The sequence below is a fragment of the Anastrepha ludens genome, chromosome 3 (assembly GCF_028408465.1).
Source record: "Anastrepha ludens isolate Willacy chromosome 3, idAnaLude1.1, whole genome shotgun sequence".
Taxonomy (NCBI): Eukaryota; Metazoa; Arthropoda; class Insecta; order Diptera; family Tephritidae; genus Anastrepha; species Anastrepha ludens.
The window spans coordinates 97526263-97545015 of NC_071499.1; the positions used below are offsets into that span (position 1 = coordinate 97526263).

At 38.4% G+C, this 18753-nt stretch overlaps 1 protein-coding gene across 1 annotated transcript in view; it reads left to right on the plus strand.

Moving 5' to 3' along the window:
- The first annotated feature begins 5288 nt into the window (after positions 1–5288).
- The window catches only part of LOC128857619 (uncharacterized), a 40204-nt gene continuing 26739 nt past the window's right edge, over positions 5289–18753 (plus strand). The window contains exons 1-4 of the mRNA XM_054093368.1: positions 5289–5636; positions 6541–7402; positions 13543–14513; positions 15717–15907. Of these exons, the coding sequence (XP_053949343.1) occupies positions 5289–5636; positions 6541–7402; positions 13543–14513; positions 15717–15907 (2372 nt within the window). The remainder of the gene's footprint in view (positions 5637–6540; positions 7403–13542; positions 14514–15716; positions 15908–18753) is intronic.

Sequence of the window (18753 nt, forward strand, 5' to 3'; positions counted from 1 at the left end):
AAAATAAGTTCAACTTCCAGACTGCAAAAATATTTATAGACATTTTTTTTGATATCTTATATTAAATTAGTTAAGGCATATGCATATAAGTCCATTCTCACGGTTAATTTCGACATTTCCACACAAATTGTGTGCATTTTGAGTCTCCAGATTTCAGCATCCGCAGAAATACACTCATATAGTACACTGGGAGGTTTGTCATTGCCGAACAGTGCCCGCTATTTCAAACAACTTTTTTTCATCTACTGCTTAATTTCTACTGTGAGCTTCGAACCCCGGCAAACTGAATAGTAATCATGCACAAAGCCCTTCTTCACTTAATGAATAACAAGAATTTTCACAAACATGATAAATGAATAGTCATTCACTGAAGGCAGGGTGCGGAAAATTAAACGAGCGATATGAGCACTTACACAAGTACTTGTATATGATATGAGTATGTACATATGTATTGGCAATTGCAGTGAATGAGGTGTCTAATGTACCACTCGCTTTAAAGGTACTCCAGTCATAGATGCTGTTGCTTCTTTGCTGTTGTTGCTGTTGCTTCTTGAAGTTTTCTTGTATTATTAATGTATTCATCACGGTTTCAGTACATATCGATTTCCATTGGGCCGCTTGATCAGCGTTGTCTTCATTTAAGTCGTTAAAATATTTGTGGCCTCTTCACTCGATCCCCATCTTTTTCTTTTTTTTTTTTGTTTCACAATTTTTCGAATATGGAACTGAATTTCGTTTCTCATACGACTTGTATATTAGTTTATTAACATATGTTATTCTTAACATATGTTGATATTTTGTTATTCTTTAAATACATATGTATGTATGTTTGTATTTGTTCAGCCCTGCATGATTATGCTTAGAATTTACTAAACTATTTTTATTTATTATTTGTTAATGAAATCATTCTTTAACTCTCCCTTTCCTAAATTAAATCGTCCCGATTTATACCGAATTAATGTTTGTTCCGGCCGCCGTAGCCGAATGGGTTGGTGCGTGACTACCATTCGGAATGCAGAGAGAGAACGTAGGTTCGAATCTCAGTGAAACACCAAAATTAAGAAAAATATTTTTCTAATAACGGTCGCCCCTCGGCAGGCAATGGCAAACCTCCGAGTGTATTTCTGCCATGAAAAACCTCCTCATAAAAAATATCTGCCGTTCGGAGTCGGCTTAAAACTGTAGGTCCCTCCATTTGTGGAACAACATCAAGACGCACACCACAAATAGCAGGAAGAGTTCGGTCAAACACCCAAAAAGGGTGTACGCGTCAATTATATATATGTATATATTTTCACAATTGAAGGACTACAGTGAGCCAAAATAGACTTTTTTTGAGACAGGTATGTATTACGTTATTAATTAAAAAAATAATAATAATGATTATAAATAATGAACAGCAAACGAATCGAATCGTACATTTTCACTTGAGTTTGCAATATATTATCTGTCTTTAACTATCCTACAATATTATTTATAATTATAATATACTAGCTTTAAATATCATAGAAAATATTTTTTTATTAATAATCATAATATTTCAATACCCGGCATCCGTTGCCTCGTTGAATGAAATCAAAACAACTAATAAGAAAAATATAAAGGAAAATGATTTTTATTAATTTTCTATCTCAAACCGTTTTTGAACTTTGCATTTGGGTCATAGTTAAACAGCTTATGCGGATTATGAAGTCTAGAGTGTGCTATAAATAGTGGGAAATAGGAAAAACTAAGATTTTTTAGATCAAATTTAAGCAAATATTTGATTATTAGTGACGAATGAGAGTGGTGGCGCGGCCTGGGGGCTGTGGGAAGGGATTTCCATCATAAAAACATGCCCATAACCTTCATTTGGTGCTGTCGTTTCGTAGTGATGCGCGGACAACGTACAGACATTCACCTTTATAGCATAGATTTCATATAAATAAATAAATATCTCCATTTAACTTTGTCCGGCGTATAAAACATCTAAGGCTGTAACTTTAAGCAAATTCAATATTATGTGTAAAACTCATACATATAACAAACAGTTGCACCAACTTTTTCCCACAACAAACTTGTTAATGAACACGGTCCGACAGTAACCGATAGTCTTGTAGATAGACGAGGTTTATATACATATAACTATATTTATAATTGGCCCGTACACCCTTTTTGGGTGTTTGGCCCAGCTTGTCCTCCTATTTGTGGTGTGTGTCTTGATGCTGTTCCACAAATGGAAGAATGGATGGTGTTCTACAGTTTCAAGCCAACTCCGAACGGCAGATATTTTTATGAGGAGAATTTTCACCGTAGAAATACACCCGGAGGTTTGCCATTGCCTGCTATTAGTAGAAACGTTTTCTTCGTTTTGGTGTTTTATCGAGATTTGAACCTACGTTCTCTCTGAATTCCGAATGATAGTCAAGCACCAACCCATTCGGCTACGGCGGCCACCGAGGACGAGGTTTACTTTCTGGTAAATAAACTCATGCCCTATTTTCTCTATCAACAAAATTAAAATATGCCTACACATTTATATTACCGTAAGTATAATATATGTATGTTTGTCTTATGTCCCTTCTCCTCAATAAAATAAAAAAATTAATTGCTCAATTACATTTTACCGAGGTAAATTACATGCCCCCAATTGGCAAGCACACTTTTTAAACATCAAAAGCCCAAAAGGCACCACTCAGCTAAATAACAGTATTGTAAGTTTCATCTTTCGCAAGATGTTCCTCCTTTTCACCAAAGCATTTCATCCCCTGCCACTAGTTACTATGTACTTTCGTTGGTGAGCGTATCGTTAATCGGACGTAGCCTCACTGACAGCGAAGTTTTCAGTTGAGAAAATCTTTACGGTTGGATAACTGCTATATAAAGCAAAACTTTAAGAATATTAACAGCAGAAAAGTGATTATGTCGCTAATTATAACTCATACACAATGTTTGACGCTCACTCAAAATATTTAAGTGGCTTTTAAATGTCTTTTCGAGTATTTATTTTTTAGTCATTGTAATTTACCTTCTTTTCTTTCAGCAATGGACGCTAAATTGGATTCACGTCAAGGACAGTTTCCCGCTTCTTTTCCGGACACTTTTAAGGATTTCTTTGCAATGATGAGCGAAGACGAAGACCATCCTGATTTATTATCGACTGTATTGGAAGATAAAGTAATTTCAAAACTATTTTTTGAGGCAATTTTTTCAAAAATATAATTACGCTGAACAAGTCGCATTTAATTAGTTATACAAAATTGTTATTCACATTCACTACCCATTTTAAAGCAATTATTAGAAGGGGTAATTATAGTTATAGGCGGCCGCCGTAGGCGAATGGGTTGGTGCGCGACTACCATTCGGAATTCACAGAGAGAACGTCGATTCGAATCTCGGTGAAAACACCAAAATTAAGAAAAACATTTTTCTAATAACGGTCGCCTCTCGGCAGGCAATGGCAAACCTCCGAGTGTATTGCTGCCATGAAAAAGCTCCTCATGAAAATATCTGCCGTTCGGAGTCGGCTTAAAACTGTAGGTCCCTCCATTTGTTGAACAACATCAAGACACACACCACAAATACGAGGAGGAGCTCGGCCAAACACCCAAAAAGAGTGCACGCGCCAATTATATATGTATGTATTGGGTTTTTCAATAAGGGCGGGTAGATGTTGAAATGGAATAAAATGGTGTTTGCTGTGTGGCACGTAGCGCCGTCCTGCTGGAACCACATGTCGTCTAGGTCCGTATGGTTCAATATGGGCCATAAGAAATTGGAAGGGCCACCACGTCTACCGAAAAATGGGCGCAATGCACGCAACGTTTGCGTTAATGAACACTCATTTTGATAATAAAGTTTTATCATTTGAACGTGCTGTTCAATCGTGTAACTTGCCATGATGATTTGGCATAAGCAACTGAATAATAAACAAAAGATTTGACAGATGTCACCAAAACAAAATGGCTGCCACAGGGCGCCAAAATCGACCCGCGCCGATTGAAAAACAGAACGATTATTTTCATAAAAAAATTGCACGATTTGCAATCGTTGCTCAAGTGTGTAGCGTTCCATGATGAAATCTATACTAATGAAGTTTACAAATGACAAGCGAAAAATAAAAAATATTGCGTCGTTCGCCCTCCCTATCGGAAAAAAGTTGAAGCGCACCTATTAAAAACCCCTATATATATAATATACAATTATAATTAGAGTGGTAAAGAAAACCTATGGCTAAAAGAAATTACCAATCTGGACTTTAATTCTTGTTATAACTTTATTAGGCTTTCATTATTCAGAAGCAACTAGATTTAAAAGTTGAGGTTTGATTTTATATTGCCATTGCTTAAGAAACCAAAGTAAACCAACAATAGGGGTATTCAAGATTTGTTGGGCATGTCCTTGTATATTTGTTTTTTTATGGTTATTGGATTAAATGCAGTACAATTCAAAGAGAACATACATTCACTTTTGAAATGCAACTCCATTGTGTTCGTGGTTTTTGCCTCGTATTCTTTGTGCCGATGTTAACAAATATTTGGCTGGCTCGCTACTGTACATAAATAAAACGATTAGAAGCAAATAAATCAGTTGTTCGAGTGCGTCTAACCTATATTTTTTGTAGAAATAGTTATACAAATGTAATAAAGTCATCAGCTGATACAACATTGAATACTTTCTAATGGGTACTCATACTCGCAAATAAATATTCACATGAATTCTCTGCTCATGCAACATATGTATGTATTATTCGCCGCCATTAACACGAAAAAGTTCATTGGTTTTGCAATGAGTTTTTTTTCTCGAACAAGGGGCACAAGAGACATCGAGAGGTTCATGATATTATAATAGGCTTATAAAGCGTTGTTTTTGATAATCTTGACGGCAGACTTTTATTAATAATTTCCTGTTATTATGTTCTGCTATTTAGAAAATAATTTGAAACAACATTGAGCTCAAGTTAAGAGAATATTCATTCGCAGAAAACTTTCAACATGCCATCATATGACAACTGTTTTTTATTACATCAAAAATTCGTTAATCAAAGTTATCACGAGTCCCATACAAAATCTCTTTATATTTCGAATTATGTCCATACATTTTTATGCGCTTGGTAATTCGAACAAAAAAATCATTGCTACGACGCGGTAATTCGAAGTCATATGGTCAAGCACTCGACAATTCAAATTTGCAAAGTTTCTTGGTGTGTTAGTAAGAACTTTGAATTTCTGACTCTCCTGAAAATAGCTTTACTGTGCGCGATTGCGTGTTACGCATAAAACATAGGCACATACAATTCGCCAATAATTATGGATGATAAAGAGACATCAATGGTACCAGTAGTTGACATCAGCGGTGTGAGTTTTTCTGACTATGTTCAAGTGGATGAAGATGATGCTATCTCAGGACTAACCGATGGCGAAATTTTATCTGCGTCAGATACGAATGAAAAGGGCAACGATGAAGATGAAGACGATACATCAGAACCTTTGACAGCGGTGTTAGTTAAGGTAGCAAGAGCCTCATTCGATAACTTACAAAGCTTTTATCTACAAAACAAAACTGATGAAACAGCATATCAGGCACTTCTTCTCATTAAAAAAATTATTGAAAACTCTGAGCAGCTGCAATGTGCTTCGAATCAAACCCTTATACGGGTATGAGTTCTTTTCAAAGATTAATAAATTCTCATTATGAATCTATAAAACATTAGGAGTTAAATAATAACACTTGATAATTCGAAGTTTTATTTATTTTCTTTCAAAAATTTCGAACCATTTAATATTTCAAACACTCAATAATTCGTAATAGTTTAAGAGTCCCCTCGAATTTCGAATTAACGAGAGTCGACTGTATCTGTTAGTAAAGCATTTTATAAAAAAAATGTGAGCAACTGAATTCTTGGAGATGGTATTAAAATTTGGACTCGAACAGTTTTCTTAAACACTAAAACTTATTGCCGATATGACGAAATTTTGACTACTCAAGGGGAAACCTATAATTATTCAATAGTACAGTGTGATCTACAACCAAAGACGAACATTTTTAAGCTAGGAGAATCTACACTTTTCACCAACATCAATACATAACCCCGCACGTAGTGACAGCTTCATACTTTAACCATAAACGTTATGGTTTCACTACAGTTTCATCCTTGTTGTTAATTGGGAAGACAACACTTATATTCCGATCATCGTGCAATTGCCTTCCCTTCAGATAGCGACATGTTTTGAATTTTGAAGTTGTATACTAATATTCAGGTTTCTCAGTTCAATTCTTCAAAACAGAAGGAAAATTACATAACTCGACTTTTTGTTTTTGCAAATTACCCACATAGCTTAATAACACTATTTACACTTCAAATTAAAAGAAATTAAGTTTATTTTGCAGATTTCGCTAGAATTTAAAACCAAACGCGTTTATTGTTAATATTACCATATTTTATTTCACATAAAAACACATATTCTTACATTTAGCAGTCAGTATCAAATCCTAAAATCACCGCATGCCATCTCTCTATCTGCGACTTTTGGTCTTTATTTTTCAATACTATGCACATAGGTAATACCGCATCACAAAAACATCGGACACAATACGTCAAGCAACACAAACAGTATCATACAACGCCGTCATGGTGGTAGCCTCCGTTGCCCTACACACTCAAATAGTGTTGGTGGAGAAGGTGCAAACCTCTCTGTCGGTCGGTCCAGTTCGTTTCGCGTGAACCGACCGCGCAATCCAGCCGCCACATACGGAAGTGGTGCTGGTAACAAAGGTACGAGTAACGGTAGCGAAGCTAGTGTTGGAAACAGCATTTGCAGTAGCATTATCGCATTAAACAGGGTAGGACAGAATGCCGGCTCTAGCGGAGTTTATAGCAATGGAGACCATACTGGTAATGGCAGTAATAGTGAAAGTGGGGGCAGTGGTAGTGGCAATGGCAATTTGTTTTGCAAACACATCAAATATTGTTGTCTGCATCAACAATATCCACCAACAGTACCGGGAACAGCATCCCCACCACACCAGCAATCGCAACCAAAGCAACAACAGCCAACACAACCGAAATCACCTCATAAGCACCGCTCGCCAAAACAATCAACTCAAATGCAGTTGTTGAGCTCAGTAACAGTGCCGCCGGCGGTAGGAGCAATGGGCCATTACCTGCAACATGCACATCACTATCAATCGACGGGAGGACCACATGCAACGGATTACAAAAATGATATTAATGGTAGTATACGCTTAGGACCCGACGGTGAAGACAACAGTGGCGGTGATGGCAGCAAGGATCGGCAACAGTTTTTGCATTCAGGACAACAACTACAACAGCAACACCCCCACCATCAGCAACAACAACAACAACTTCCGGCAGTCCTACCGAAAAGGCACTCGGTAATATTGGAACGTGCGTTCGATTTTGGTGAGTGGGGTTTTATTACTTTGATTTCATTTAATTTAAGTAAATTTTACAAAGAAAATTAAAATTTGTGTTTATTAAACAAATTTGACATTTGCTATTTTTCAATTTATATTCTTGTAGTTGCTAAACACACCAGTTGTACTGAACACGCAAATATATGATGATGAAAGCAAAAAGAAAACTGTTGAATATTTTGCAAGATATTAAATTTCAAGTATACGTAAATTTTTATTAGTTTCCTCAGGAGTACAGATGGAGAAACAATATTTTTTCTGCAAGTAATATTTAGAGGTATTTAGCACAAGTATGGTACCATAGAATTTTATATTTTTAAAATTGAGGAGGGCACGTCTCCTGTGCGCTAGCGGACGTTTCAATATTAGCTCCTTGCATGCATCTGTATCCACTTTCTAGAGGACTCGGATAACGGCGGTGATAAATCCTCTGATGGGGGGATTTTGCGCACTCCTGTAGATGCCCAATAATTCCGTGATGTCGTTGAGTCTTAACCGTTATGCCTTATGAGTGTATCTGGGGTAAAAGTTGCACCTTTCCACTAGGAGTTGCTATTGTAATGCAGCTGAACGGTATTTTAATTAAGTATTCTTTATGTTTTTCATCAATCAACCAATTGACAACACCTAACCAACGAAATGAAGACAATGGAAAGTAGGATAAAATAGAATGTTCCCTTGGAAAGAAGCGATAACTGTGAATACATTATTTTTTCTGAATACGCATAGTTTGTCCGATTATCGAGTCAGTCGTTGGTTTTGAGTGTGTGGCAACAAGTAGTTGCGAAGAGTGCCAGATAGGCCTCATATTGTAATGTTAAGAAATGTAAATGTTATATTAGAAAACAAAAATTAAGACAATCGTCCATTTTTTCGGGCTCACAAGGTATATAACCCCTTAAAAAACCAGTAAAGTTACAAATAAAATCAACTCAACAGATTGGTAATATTACAATTTGAAACAGTTAATTTTCTTTGGTACATGGCAAACGGAAAACAGGGAAATATTCTTTTTTTTATTTTCCTGGAATATCAGAAAGTGGCAAAGAAGCGGGAAGAACTTCGGGTCAGCAACTTCAAGGGTTTCTACTTTGTAATGACCTCCAGACTTGTGGGGTCGGACTATAATCGATATAAGACTATAGGTCGGGTATTTAGATATCTTCGCAATTGTTGGAAACGTTGGGAGAAAATTCACGTGCCGGTTACCTTGCTTGGTCGTTGGCGATGACGATGTGGTTGGATGTGCGTTCGTGATTAATGCATTATTCTGACAGCTTTCACAGCTCCAGCTTTCGTCAGCCACATTGCTATGTCCTCCAATGCAGTTAAAGTGGTACCAGGCGTCGCAGGTGTCACACTGGACCATACTCTCGTTATTGACCATTATAGCAAATATTAAAATTAAGTTAAATCACGAATTTAACTTCGCGGCAAAAAAGTATTAAAGAATTACGACAAACAAGTTTTAAATAACTGTTGCGCCTATTTTTCAAGCACGGCAGTCGTATTACTTTAAATTAAAAAAAAAATTTCTAACAGCATCCGTCCGCTTTAAAACTTTTTGTATGTCTGTTCTTATTTTTTACGACTACTCCGATTTACACCAAGTGACACATATTTATAGCTAGTCAGAGTGGCCTGATATTACAGTTAGATTTAGTAAATATGTAATAAATAGCAATAGAATATATGTTACTGTAATTATGCTTACTGTATGTATATATGCGGCCGCCGTAGCCGAATGGGTTGGTGCGTGACTACCATTCGGAATTCAGAGAGAGAACGTCGGTTCGAATCTCGGTGAAACACCAAATTTAAGAAAAACATTTTTCTAATAGCGGGCGCCCCTCGGCAGGCAATGGTAAACCTCCGAGTGTGTTTCTGCCATGAAAAAGCTCCTCATAAAAATATCTGCCGTTCGGAGTCGGCTTGAAACTGTAGGTCCCTCCGTTTGTGGAACAACATCAAGACGCACACCACAAATAGGAGGAGGAGCTCGGTCAAACACCCAAAACGGGTGTAAACGCCAATTATATATATGTATATATGCATATATGCAAATAATGAGAGATGCTCATAACATAATAGAAATAAAGTGGAAGTGGCAACATACTGAAATAAGAGAATGAATGATATTTACTGTTCGGCTGTAATTTTCGGCGGTAATAATGCCGTTGTGAAAACAAAGCTAATCTAGAGCTGGCGGAGCAAAAACTGAGCTGGTCCTTATCAGTAAAAGTAGGCGGAGTGAAAGCGTGACTATTTTGATTGGAGGGCATGGAATCGCATCCCAAGCATATTGGAGTCACACCGATGAGAAGCTAACATTCAATATAAAAATAACCAGTTATAAGGCAATGAGAATAAATAATGTATATGCTACTAAACGTTGGAGGACTTCAAGAAGGTAGAAGAAAGATGCTTTCAACTGTTACTGACTCTATTCTCCTATACGCCGTTCCAGTATAATCAGAAGGACGAACGAGACGTTCAAAAGAGGTACTGCAAGCTTACAGACTTAGCGCACTCAAAGTAGCATGTGCTTACAGAACAGTATCTGTAACTGTAAAGTTCCCTTTGATATGCGAGTAGAGGAACAGTATCACTCTCGTGGACACAAGCCGATACCTGAAGACTAGATAACCGAGCGTGAACGTACGATAGCAAAGTAGCAAAATAGATGGGATCACTCCTCCAAAGGTCCATGGACATATAAGTAGATCCCCAAACTAGATGAATGGATAAACAGAAAGTACTACGAAACAGATTACTATCTAACCCAAATTCCCAGCGGACATGGTGGCTTTCTTGCAAATACTGAACTCAAAAGAGAAGTGGGAAGCAGTAAAAATGTTTGCATCAGGGATAGTAATAAAACTCCGAAACTTAGAAGGGAGCGCAAAACGACGACAAGTCGATATCGCTAACGAAAAGAGAGAAAGAGCGCATTTGTTGTTTCCGAGAATACCGATGGTACCAACCAATTTGGGGTTTCAGTTTAAACGTGCCAAGTTCCCGGCTCGCCCAGCATTCGCAATAACGATTAATAAATCGCAACGTATGTGGAGTAATCGTTAAAAGTGTGTGGAATAATGCTAAAGATGCCCTGATACACGTGGTGTTCTCGAGAGTCTGTAAACCATCGGCTTTGTTGTTTACGGTACAGTTTATCATCAAACCTTACGATGAAAGAATTAGAAACGCCAATAAATGATTTTTATGATATTTAATAATTGAAAATCGCACTGAAATTATCGCAAATTTAAGGAAATATTACTAGTATATATGTACACATAAGTTTTTATATAAAGTTCCCTAATTTGATTTAGCTTTACTTTCGAAACATGATTAAAATTAGATTAAATCACAATAAAATTAACATTAATTGAATACTTTTGAATTTTTTTTTTAACATCTCGCTAATTTGCGCCCACGCCCCGACGGAAAGAAGGGCGATGCGACCAAACATTCCTTCTATGAGCGCCTGGAACGTTCTTATGAGCGCTGCCCCCGCCACGACATAAAAGTCGTATTTGGCGACTTCAACGCCAGGGTGGGCAAGGAGGAAATTTATGGTCCCACAGTCGGAAAATTCAGCCTGCACAACGAAACATCCAGTAACGGAGGCTGATCGACTTCGGCGGGGCCCGAAACATGGTAGTCTGCAGCACCAGATTCCAGCATAAAAAGATCCACCTAGCTACCTGGCTGTCTCCTGATCGAAAAACGCGAATCCAGATCGATCATGTTGTAATAGATGGAAGACTCGCTTCTAGTGTATTAGATGTACGTACGATCCGAAGACCCAACATCGACTTGGATCATTATCTTGTTGCAGCCAAACTGCGCACACGCCTCTGTGTAGCAAAAAACGTACATCTACCTACGCAAAGATGTTCAACTTCGAAAAGCTTGCAATCACAACAGACAGCCAAAAGATTTGCCACTCTACTCTCACTCCTGTTCTCAGAGAGCACTGCCCAACAAACCGGCATGCACGAGCAATGGAGCAACATTTCTCGATCCCTACGTACCGCCGCCGAAGAAGAAATCGGATTCCGGCGAGCCCGAAAAAACACTTGGTACGACGAGGAATGTCATGCTGCCGCAGAAACAAAGGAGGCCGAATATAGAGCCACGTTACGATCGGGCGCAACGCTAGCCATGTGGGATCGCTGCAGAGAGCTAAAAAAGGAAGAGAGACGTATTATTCGACAGAAGAAACAAGAGGCCGAAACACGTGAGTGCGAGAAGCTTGAGATGCTGGCCAACAGGAACAACGCCCAAAAATTCTACCAGAAAGTTCGGTGGCTTACGGAAAGTTTTAAGACCGGGGCGTTTTCCTGTAATAACAAAGACGCCGAACTGGTGACTGACATCCAGAGCAATCCAGATTCGCCCCAGATGTAGGTGAGGACGGCACTCGTACTTTGACTTAAGAACCTTGAGGGACCCAAGATCGATACCCAGTTCCAGATGGGAGCCCGCTTCCGAAGTGGTAACGGATTTCTGCCTGGTGCACGAGTATATTCTCCAGAGAGTCGTGCCAAGATCTTTGTTCTGAACACGGATGCGTGTGAGGAGTTCTGCTGAACTACAGGAAGGACGCGGAATCCAGACACTCGCTCGTACCAGCCTTTCTTTGCTACCCTCAACAAGAATGAACTTGCTGTTTTCGCAGGCTGGAATTTTCCCTATCACTTTTTCCAGCCATTCTCGGGAAAAAGCATTGGAACAGTGCACCTTTACTATGCCGTCCACCACGCGTTTACCCTCGAAAGTCGGCGCGTCTTTCGACTTACCGATAGCTTTCCAAATATAGCTGTCAAGATAGTCTTGTTGCCCATAGGGTATTAGACCGTCTTGTTTGTCGGTATGTATCTCCACCGTCATTGCCTTTGCTGCCATTCTCGCGAATGATTCGCCAGACCTTGACGGAAGAGTGTCATTCGACATTTGAGGTCCGTTAGCCTTTGCCTTGTCAAGTAAAGGTTCATCTTCCTTGGATTGGGTCGAGGATGCAGGCATTTCCGACTTCCGTCTCTCGTCCTCTTCTTTGGCTTTCTTTCTTCCCGGTCGTTGGCACAGACCCCGTTTCGTTTCCGGAAGAGTGCAACGTTACAGAGGAATCCTCTGTTCTGCCACGCTTTCCCGTTTCCATTACAGGTGTCGAAGTTGACGAAGCTTGAGTACTTACCTTAGCTGATGCTTCCGCTTTCTTCGCCTTCAGTTTTCTTCGTTTGATCTGTCTTGCGGATAGACCAACACCTGCTTTCATATCTTCAATAACTTCAGTCTTTTTACGGGTACTTACCTGATTCGCACCAGTTTAACCCCGTTGTCAAAGACTTACTCGGTACCAGAGGTCCATCTGAGTCTACTGAGAGATTGTCCACCATCTCCACATCCTCCACAACTTGTTCAGTTGCTTCGGATCGTTTCGGCGACGGTGTATCGCTCACACTCACTCGGCTCTCCATTGGCATAGCCAATGTGCCCTGTTTCACCACTAGTAGTGTGCTTTCTCCGGAGCTCTGGGTGTCAGTTCCGGTCATAGGGGGGTGTGGGGTTCGGGCCTGCACATCCGATGCCCGAGCCGTCGATTGCTCGACGGGAGGATTTCCCGAAAGTGGGTTACCTCGTGCAGAGAGATCCTTGTTTAGCCTCCACATTGCAAGAAAGAAATGCATTTTATACCTCCTGCCAGGTTATCGGTACGGTAATCTCCACATAATACTTGGGTGGCCACCAATTCCGGCGTTCCGCGGATGGCTGAATACCCAATTCCTATGTGGAGCTGCCCTCTTAGTTCGTGGTAAGTTAATCTCCATAACATGGGGTTAAATCACCACTTAAGCCTTATCCCCGCGGCAAGGAGACCGACATGACACGGGGAGGGATTATAAGTGTACAGAAAGGTTATTGTATTTACAACATTTTTGTTTCAAATTGGTAAATTAATTCATTTTCCCTTATTTAGTTCTATACATGATTTGTAAAAATGAGTAATTCTGGTAAAACCAAATCAACAACTAAAATATAAAACCGTATACCATGTGGCATATTTGAGCCACATTTTCAATTAGTCGTTTAATCCATATTATTATCTTCTTCGCCTTTCAGATGCCAGTTGTGAGGAAAGTGATACAATAAGCTCCACTTCCTCCACATCAACACCTGCTGAATTAGCTTTGCCACCACCTCAGCAACCGTTAAGAAACACAACTACTGTACTGAAGCCTATTCTAAAGAAACCAACAGCAGCTGCTCCACAATACACACAACAACCACTTCTACCACTACACCAACAACAGTATCAGCAGCAAGTGCAAATGAAGACACTAAAATCTACAGGACCAACGACAGCTAAGACTCAACCAGTGCCATGCAGCAAGGATCAAATGGCGCTGCATCGTACTCTGCCACAGCCTCCCAAAGGACTGGGCTTTGGGGCATACCACACAAAAGAGGCGGTGCTGCAGCGCGTACAACAACAAAGTGGCCTAGCTTTTGGCAGTCGCACAAATCTAAACACTCTAAGTAGCATGTTAGGATCAGCGATAAATCTCGCCGGAATCGGAGGCGGTCTATGTGCAAGCGCTACCAAGAGTGTTAGCAATAACTCAGCTGTTAGTGCGTGTGTTGAAATGTTGGGCGGAAGTGCAAGTGATTCCGTTAGTAATGAACTGCACTACAGCAGTAGTAATTACAACTTTGACACACCAGCAAAAACTGTCACGACAACAGCAGAACAATCCGTAATTGTTGAAACAGGAAACATGGTCCCGGAGCAAAGCACGACGCTTGCAGTGACTCCTGCTTGCTGTGCTGCTGCAACTACAACTGGTAACTCCACTATTAACGTTACCAACAACATATCGTACATAGACTTAAATTCTCCTACCGCGCCCCTGCCTCAGCCAAAAGCATCAGCATCAGTAAATAAATTCAGTGATCTATTAAAATCTGCAAGCGCGAATTTTGCCAACTCTGCAGTTGCTCCGGATATTAGCGCAAGCATTAATAATAACAATCATAATGGCACTGCAGCTACTGCTATTACATTGTGCGCAACCGGTCGTAGTAATGCCTGCGTAAGTATCACAGGCCCAGTTAACTGTGAATTTTATAGGACTTTTAGAGCATCATAAATATGTATACCATATATCCAATATATTTGTATTCATTCGTTGAGTTAAACCAAAAGAGTATTTAAATCGAAATATATTCGCATGGCTTCTTTAAATTAATTGCAAGCGAAGGAGGTCAGCGTTAAAAAGAATTTTACGTATAAACCTAGAACTGGTTATACTTATCGTATACATACATATATCCATTTTTTATTTACAAAAGAATTTGGTCATATGTGCGTAAAATTTTTACTAATCGAGTTGTAGTAGATTATAGTGCAGTATTTCCCGGATATAAGCACCATCTGAAATGCACGAGCTTCGATGCTTATAAGCGGGAAGTGCTTTATGAAAATCCCTCTTACAAGTGCTGACAGTGCATAACATATATTCAAGTCCTCGTTTATAATTGAACACAACGAACGACTACTTCTATTAAATTAAAAAATTCCATTCAATCCAAAAACAAATTCGAATTTCACTTAATTAAAATAAATATAAAATGATGAACAGCAATATGCATTCATCCCTTGTTTCTGTTGGTTTCAAAGAAATGTATTGAAAAATGTGTTGATACAGTTTTATTTGAAACCCATTTCTAATCACAAAAACTAAAAAAAATAATTCTTTAACATAAAATAACAAATTTATAAGTCTACAAACAGTACATACAGTGCAACATCAGACGTACGAACTAAAACTTAGTTTTAACATATAAAAAGTGGTCGTAGTTTTGAGCTCAGTAATATTTATTTCGGATCTAAATGAGGTGGGAAAATTTATACCTGGACCATTTTTGGGCGTGCGAAGCAGCACCTATTTTTAAAAATTTCATTTGCGTCGTAATCCCTTTTTTTACAACATACATATGTTCATATGCATGTATATATCTATATTTACCTTGGTTATTTTATGCTGTATATATGTGAACAAATTTATAAAGCCTTGACCACAAGAACTTGCGGGTATAACCATGTGGCATTAATGGCAGAAAAATGTGGGTCCCTCATTCGTAGGACAACCATGAAGATATATACCACAAATTTCAGGAAAACCTCTAACAAACTCTTAGTAAAGGGAGCTAAATATATTTATATACCTAAACTCATTCTACGTCGAAACTTTCTACAGATTAAATCAACTTCCCTTTACATATTTTTTTTTCAGACCAAGCGTGTCGAAAAGTCTCCATTGCTCACTCGGCGACGCTCGTCATCTATAGTGACGAACTTGTTGGCTTCTGATATTAGTTATAAACATGGTGAGGGAACTACTCTAGCGGATATTACGAATTTGCGAAATAATCATACTACAACAACAAGCGGGAATACAACAACTTTAACTCGCAGTGGTACACGGTAAGCGAAATTAAAAGGAAAAAAATGTTTTCATATATACAAAAATAAAAAAGTGTAAGGCACATTGAATGTCCCTTTCCTCCTCTTTCACCATCCGCCAAATAGGATTGTTACTTTATTTCATTTTCATCTAAATACATACCAGAGAAAGACATATTTACAGGGTGGACCATGTAAAATTTGCTTTTTTAATCAATATTTTTCAAACTTTTATTTTTTTTTATTTTGAAGATTGAACATTGTCCTTTATGAATGAAAAATAACATCGTTGAAATGACTGCCACGACTGGCTTTTCAGTAGGCCATTCGATCAACCCAATTTTTAAGCACATTTTCGATTGTTTGGACTCCAATTTCATGAATGGCAACTTCGATTTCGTGTTTTAAAGCACCAATCGTCTCTGGATGGTTCGCATAGCATTTGTCCTTAACGGCTCCCCACAAAAAATAGTCCAACGGGCTTAAATCACAGCTCCGAGGCCGCCCATTTATATCGGAATTTCGGCTGATTATTCGGTTTTCAAAAACGGTAGCCAAAAGTTCGAGTGTAACTTTGGCAGTGTGACAAGTTGCACCGTTCTGTTGAAACCAAATGTCGTCCATGTCATCCTCTTCAATTTTTGGAAACAACTCGTTGAGCATGTCACGGTAACGCTCGCCATTTACTGTAACCGCGGCTCCTCGCTCATTTTCGAAAAAAAATGGCCCGATGATGCCGCCAGACCAAAAACCGCACCAAACAGTGACTCGTTCTGGATGCATTTGCTTCTCTAACGTGTGGATTTTCTGAGCCCCAGATCCGACAATTTGCTTATTGACGTAGCCATCGATGTGAAAATGAGCTTCATCAGAAAAGAATAAGAAGACTCACCATTTTGGAAATAGGTTTTCAATATTTCCCAATTTTGTTAAGCGTATACCGTCCCATTTCGTAAATGCCAAACCTTTAAGTAAATTATGAACACATTTGGCATGTCATTTGTGTTACCATTCTCAAAAAAATAGGTGGTACAAAAAGCAAACGCTATATGGCCCACCCTGTACATACATATATTTATGCATACATATGTATGTACAGAGCCGCGGCCATTCGACTTGATAAAAATTCAAGATTTACCAAATATTGGCAAATAATTCTACGCGAAATATTCCAATATTGACTATTTTCGAATGGTTGAGAAAATTGGCATATGGCGGCTCGTTTTATAAATGAAAGTACTCGAATTTATCAATGAATTTTTTGATGATGAGTTTTTGTTGAAACTGTTCGGCGCCGCCATGACTATTTTAGGCTGTTCAGCACCATGGCAACTAGAATGATGGCCGCTACGCCTGCGCCTATGAATGCATTTTGTTCTTGTTGTTGCTAGGCATAGAATTTTAGCTTGAAACCACCAATGGGAAAAGAATTAGGCGCGGCTACTGCCGCAAAACGCTTCAATTACAGGAACACTTTCAAATGAGGGCCCTTACTTTATAGTTCGACTCTAAATTACGTTGTTCTATGCGAAAGCCCAATATGATTCGAATGTGCATGTTTACATCATCGAAAAAAGTGAGCAACACTATTCACTGTACGTGATGCTCAAAGCAACAAAGCAACAAATGGAACCGAAACTTGTATTGTAAAAGCGTACTATGGAAACATCTAACATATACTCGTAAATGTACATATGTATAAGTATATAAAAATTAATCGCTGTTTTATATGTGAGCGCATCGTCCACGAGCGGCTCAAAAGATTTCTTTATTTATTTTTTATTTTGCTTCTTTCTGGCTATGAAAGTTTACATGAAATGAGTTATTTCTCCAAGAATTTCTTAAAATATTCAATGCAAAAGTTATTCATAGTTTACATGAAATGAGTTATTTCTCCAAGAATTTCTTAAAATATTCAATGCAAAAGTTATTATATTAAAAAGTTCCGAAAAGTATATTTCAATTTATTAACGCATACAATAGAGCAGTACTGCTATCAAATGTAACGTGTTTAAAAAAATATACATACATATATACCTACCATATTTTTATGTAAGGTTGCTTCCTATCAAATAAACTAATAACAACCAAATACAAATTAATGACAGTAAACTTTACGAATTTATAAGTTGCTTAACAAATAGTTCGTTATCCGGGCGAAAATTTTGAGTCTGCATACTGAGGCTTTTTTTCATGCAAATTAAAATAGTTTTTTTACTGATGGCAAGCCAAGCTTATTTGCTTTTATTATATTAATTGCACAACCTTTAAAGCGCAAACTTTCATTTGAAATTAAAGAAATTTTCGATTTTGGTTTGTTTTGTACCCACTTGCTTGTTCAGTACCACGCTGTTTCTGAGCCTATGCAGCGTCATAATATCGTTTAAGCAAGCACTGTTTTGCTATGAGCAATCAAAGAATATATTTAATGCTTATTCCGTATTTAGCATCACGTCGTCCAACAATCGATTTCAGATTGGGAGACTTGCTGCAATGGTTATACTTTTCAAAGCAAAGTTGCAATCAATTGCATACTGGATGTTTCATCAATTAGTATATGTAATGGCAAATCCGTAAGAACAATGATATCGTCCTAATCCCAGCATGACACTTTTTCAAAAAGTCTTTGGAACGATGACTGAATTGAAGTTGCAATAAGAGTGAAGTTCCAAGCGATAACTAAAAAGCATTTTGCATTTTTCAGGTCGATATTTCGCAGTGACTCATCGATAGCTTCTCCAGAACCAACAATATGACTTAAGAGGGATTTTTTGTAACTCAATTTAGTAAGCCTCCTAACATTTTTAATTCCTTTGTAGACAACAGGCATATCAATTAATGAACGCAGACTTTCCGATTTCGAAACA